Genomic DNA, 6,000 nt, shown 5'->3' with positions numbered 1-6,000 from the left:
ATTTTTGTACATTGATTTTGTATCCAGCAACTTTACTGAGTTCATTTATCAGTTCTAGTAGTTTTTTGGTGAAATCATACACACACACACACACACACACACACACACACACACATATATGCATATATATATATATTCATATTCATGTTATCTGCAGCATTCCCTTTTAACATTGCTTGCTTGTAGGACTGGTTTGGTGATCATGAAGTCCTTTAGTTCTTGTCTGATAAATTTTTTATCCCTCCTATTCTGAATGCTAGCATTTCTGGATAGAATATACTTGGCTGCACATTTTTCCCATTCAGTACTTTGCATATATGCCACTCCCTTCTGGCCTGCAATGTTTCTGCTAAAAAAATCCACTAATAGTCTTATGGAGTTTCCTTTGTAAGTATTGTCTTCTTTTCTCCAGCTGTTTTAATTTTTTTAATCACTTCTTTTGCCATTTTAATTACTATGTTTCTTTGTGTGGGTCTTCTTGGTTTGATTTTATTGCAGGATCTCTGTACCTCCTAGATCTGGGTTTGTTTCCTTCCCCAGATTCAGGAACTTTCAGTGATTACTCCCTCAAATAAATTTTCTGCCCACTTTTCTTTCTTCTTAGTGATCCCTATAATGCAAATGTTGTTATGCTTGATGGAGTCACTGAGTTCCCTAAGTCTATTCTCATTTTGCATATTTATTTTATTTTACCTCCTCAATTTGATTGCTTTCCATTATTGTCTTCCATATTGAGAATTTGTTCTTCTCATTCCTCTAGTCTAGTATTTATCCCATCTAGCATATTTTAAGTTTCATTTATTGTGCTCTTCATCTGTCATTGGTACTTTTTGTATCTCTTTGTTAAGGATCTCACCAATGCCCCCACTTATTTCCCAAGCACAGTGACTACCTTTATGATCATTACTTTAAATTCTCTATCAGGCATGTTACTTATATTCATTTCACATAAGTCTTTTGCTGTGGTTTTGTCCTGATCTTTCATTTGGAACACATTCCTCTGTCTTCTCATTTTGTTTAACTCTCCATGTCTGTTTCTCTGTGTTAGGAAACTCAGCTGTCTCCTACTCTTGAAAGTAGTGGGTAAGGCACACACTTTTAATGAGATGGTGCTGGTCCTCTTCCATAGGATACATGCAATTGCTGTGAAGACCAGGCCTGGCCAGTGCTTCTCTGCAAAGCCCACATAGGCAGGGAGTGCAGTTTTAATAAGGTGTGTGTGGGGGTGAACTGTTGCTTGGAACAAAGCCCCACAAAACACCCAGGAGACTCAGCGTTGGCAAACATTATGTCAGTCTTCTAGGGGAGGGGACTGTAGTGCAGGCAAGTGCCTGAGGAGGGGCAGATCTGCTGATGTGGGGTTGCTTAGTGTAAGCAAGTTAGGTAAGGAGTGTAGACTTTGCCAGTTTCTGAAGGTGGTAAAGGATTTATGCTGAGGGGTGGGAGATGGAAATGGCAGCTCCTTTGTTTCTGGAGGAGTCTCTCGGGGAAATCTGTTTTTCTGGGACATGCTCTGAGATTAGTAAATAACTCTCCCTCCCATATGCCCTAGTTATTTTTCAAATTGCTGTTTCTATGCTGTTTCTATGCAATTTGTTGTGCTCTCTTTTTAAGGGCAGGGACACAGTTTCCTGCAGCACACTGGACTCTCCCAGAGCAAAGCCTGCTAGTTTTTAAAAGTCATGCTTATTGTAAGAACTCAAAAAATTCAGTCCCTTTGCTTTCAAAGCCAAATGTTATGGGGATTCTTCCTCCCCATACAGGCTCCCTGGTGTGACAGTGTATTTCTCACCCTTCTCCATGCCTCTGCTCCCTCCCAACTGCAGAGAGCCAGGGCCTTTTTAGCTCCCCACCTCATCTTCACCTTTCCTATCCTCTTCCACATGGCCTCTTCTCTACCTTTAGTTATGGAGTTTCTTCTGCCTGTCTTTGGGTGGTTTTCTGTTATTTATGCTGATTTGAGTGTTACCATGGGACTGGGTGAGCTTCGGGTCCTCTACTCTGCCATCTTCCCAGAATCCTATACTTATGTAAATTTCAAAAATATGAAGATTTATTTTTTTAAAGTGAAACTATATTTTTATAATAAAATATGTAAAGATTCTAAAACTTTAAGAAGGCCTTTAAAAATGTATCAGAAACCCAGAAGGGAAAAATAAAACCTGAAGATTTGACTGAAAAAAACTTCACTGTATCAAAAGCAAACCAAATACTATAAAATCAAAGATAAAGGATAAACAATAAAGAGAAAACAAAGTGGAAGAAAATGGGACATGTGACAAATAATTTTGTAATATCCTAAGGTGCTTATTTTTAGTATCAATAAAAACAAGTTAGAAACTACTAGAGGAATATGCACAAATAATTCACAGAAGGAGGAAAAAAATAAACATATACTTTTTTCATATATATCAATACGTATATAATTTTGTAGTATTTAAAGAATCCATAGTATATGGATTTTATTATTTTATTTATTAATTAAATTAAATCAAATTTTATTTTACTTTATTTAAATTAAATAAATTATTTAATTTAAATTTAATTTTGATTTAATTTTTTAAAAATATTATTTAAATTAAATAAATTTATTTATTTATTAATATTTTATTAATATTTTAGGAAATTCCAGTACAATCAACAAATGGAAAGGATTTTCTTGTCCATAAGCTAGTGAAACTTAGTTGTCTCATTTTTATAGCCTAGGTGGTATTTAGCCTGATATGGCCTCTTGATATGGGGAAGGAATGGGATAAGAATAACAGTATCCTATATGATATGCATGGAAATCTGAGAACGTCTTGGAATTTTCTAGATTTTATATATGAGACAATGCTCTATTTATATTGGTATTTATATTGGGATGTGTTTATAATTTTAATACAGAAGTAAGTGATCAACAGTATTCAAAATATAATTTTTTAAAAAGATTTTATTTATTTATTTGACAGACAGAGATCACAAGCAGACAGAGAGAGAGAGGAGGAAGCAGGCCCGCCGCTTAGCAGAGAGCCTGATGTGGGGCTCGATCCTGAGTCCAAGGCAGAGGCTTTAATCCACTGAGCCACCCAGGTGCTCCCAAAATATAATTTTTTGAATACATCTTCATGATTAATATTTATGCCTCAACCACTATGAAACTCAGACTATTATTAAAAAGAACTTTTCCCTCCTTCTTTACACTGAACTCAGACTCTTGCAGATCTTTCATAATTTCTGCTTTGAGATCAGGTGGTGCTGTTGTATTAAAGTTGCAGGTTTCTGTCAAAAAATCACAAAGCAGTTCTCCATTTTCATTGCCATCAATAAAACAATCAGATATGTCCATGGTGGACAGAAGGTCATAACATTCATACTTAATCCCCAGTTTATCCAGCATCTGAGTGAGGTCAGATGATGTGACATACTGACAGAGGTCATCCTGAGGTAAGCGGGATCCATACTTTTTCCACAGCTTGTTCCAGCCGCTGATTCCTGTGTGATAAAAGAAAGCTCATGCTTTTACTTATTCTTCTTTTCATTTCCCTTCTCTGCCAGGAAGTATACTACATGCTTAGAATAAAGCAGCCAATAAATAAATATTCTTGCTTTTGGGTAGCTTAATTTAAGAGGTACACAGAAGGGGGGAAGAAAGCTAAATATACAATTAAATAAATCACATATCAGATGGTGCTAAGTACTAATGAAAAACAAATCAGAACAAGGAATAAGGAGGGTCAAAGAGTTGTATGGGTTACGGTTTATATACGGTGGTCACAGAAACTCTTGATAATAATGTGACATTTGAGCAGGGATATGTGAACAAGCCATGTAGATATGAGAGGGAAGATTACCTTAGGTAGAGAAAAGAGCAACTACAAAGGACCTGAGGTGAGAGCATGCTTGTCATGTTAAGAACTGGCCATAAACCAGTGAGATCTGAAATCAGTGAGCAAAGGGGAAAGTAGAAGAAGATAAAGTTGGATGAGTGGTGGAGGGAGTGGGTAGGGTACCATATCACATGGAGTGAGATGGGAAGTCACTGTTGTGTTATCTGAAAGAACTTTCTGGAACACATTCTGTATCTGCATTGTCCAATATGGTAGCCAGTAACCATCTGTGGCTAAGGAACATTTGAACTGTGGCTGGTATGACCAAGGAAATGAATTTTAACTTTTACTTCATTGCAATTCATTTACATATCAATTTCAGTAGTCAATGTGGCTTTTATATTGAGCAATACAACATTCGAGTGACTTAACCTGATTTATATTTTAATAAGTTTAATTGGTCACACAGATGAGAATAGACTATAGGCCCATAAGGGTGGAAACAGGGAGAACTGTAAGGAGGTTATGACAATAATCTGGGTGGCAGATGATGGTAAATTGGAGTAGCTAGCTTTTGGAAGTGATGAGAAGTGGTTGGATTTCTTTTATATTATGCTCATAGATACAGTGAGATTTGCCAACAATTTGGATTTTGGGTATGAGTGAAAATGGAGTCAGTGACCCAATGATTCTGGCCCAAGCTCCTGAAAAGAGAGAATTGCCATTATGGGAAATGGGAAGAATGAGGGAGGAACAGTTTTAAATGTATCAATGTGTCAAGTTTTGTCCCCAGCTTTAGAAGATGTTTTAGCAATGTCTATTGTGTTTAATGGATAATGTGGCCCAGTGTAGAAGCTAAGAGATGCAGCCTCTGAGGGAGAGAGACACAGGTTGGGATGTACTTCTGACACTTCATGAATAAGATGAGATTTGTTTTTTAGTCTCTGAGAACCTCAGTTTTCTGATCTATAAAGTGGGGATAACTGTACATACCTCAAATGCAACTGCAAGTACTAAATGAGATAATTTAAGTGAATTGTTGTACAATGCTAAGTACATAGCAGATGGGTAATAAGTACTCACAAAATAAATGAACATTATATGGAGTTGGTTTGATAATGTATTCTCACTGGTTGTAATCTTGAGACTATGAAAAAGCAAACTTGCTGTTTGGAAATCTCTAATACTAATACCTCAACAGAAATAAGCATCTATTTGTGGACCCTCTAATACCTGCATATAATAATGGGATGTCACATACCCAATTAATATTTATCAATTGATACAATGTAGTAGAGGGCCTCTAAAGCCAACTGCCTAGTATGAAGCCTGGCTTTTCCTCTGACTAGCTTTATGAAGCTTCCCCTCAGTTTTATCACCTGCAAAGAGGGATAAATACAGAATTTATAGCATAGAATTGGGGTAAGAAAAAGTAAAGGAACTAAGAACCGTGATTGGCAAACAAAGTAAACAAACTTTGTTCAAGTATTAGGAAATTAAGTTGGACTTGGCAAAGCAATATAAGAGAGAACCTGTATTCCAGGATTAATAGTGAAGATTTCAAAGGCTTGAGGTTTTTGGGTTTCCAAACCTCTTTTATGGTCTAATGAAGTAATTGACTCTCCAGCATAATACACAAACAATAAATACCCATACCATTATGTATATAATTATTGGCTGTTCAAAGAACCCTGGCCCTCATCCATGGGCTAAAGTCTCCTGATTGAACTCAACAAAAGGGACTAACCGAGGAGAAAAAGGTAAAATTTAAATAGCTTAGATAACTGACATTCAACTAATATTTCAGAAGAGGGAGTAATAACCACAGGGTACGCTCTAGAGGGTAAAATTGGAATGAAGCAGAAAAAAACAAAACCTCAGTCTAATGGGAAAAAAAAATAGGGTCATGAGTCTATATTAAAAAATCTTTTATTACACAGACAGTGATTATCTGCCCAAATAAGAATATGCCTACAAATAAGACTTTATGAGAAAATAAATATTTCAGTGGTTGAAAAGAGGCTCTATTATCATTATCATTTTCATTATTATTTTCATTATTATCATTATTATTTCTATTTTTAACCTGACAGAGACAAAAAAAAAAAATAACCAAACACTGATTGCAGAAGTTTTACTGGTGTCAGTGTTGTGTGACTTGGTGCCATTTCTGAGCTGAGCAATTACACAC

At 36.0% G+C, this 6,000-nt stretch overlaps 1 protein-coding gene across 3 annotated transcripts in view; it reads right to left on the bottom strand.

Moving 5' to 3' along the window:
* Positions 1-2,914: 2,914 nt before the first annotated feature.
* HNMT (histamine N-methyltransferase) overlaps positions 2,915-6,000 on the bottom strand; it is a 52,420-nt gene continuing 49,334 nt past the window's right edge. For all 3 annotated transcript variants that reach the window (XM_059166743.1, XM_059166742.1, XM_059166741.1), the window contains one exon: positions 2,915-3,474. In XM_059166743.1, the coding sequence (XP_059022726.1) occupies positions 3,119-3,474 (356 nt within the window). In that variant the 3' untranslated portion in view covers positions 2,915-3,118. The remainder of the gene's footprint in view (positions 3,475-6,000) is intronic.

The sequence above is a fragment of the Mustela lutreola genome, chromosome 3 (assembly GCF_030435805.1).
Source record: "Mustela lutreola isolate mMusLut2 chromosome 3, mMusLut2.pri, whole genome shotgun sequence".
Classification (NCBI taxonomy): Eukaryota; Metazoa; Chordata; class Mammalia; order Carnivora; family Mustelidae; genus Mustela; species Mustela lutreola.
This window is presented reverse-complemented; position numbering and strand designations above follow the sequence as displayed.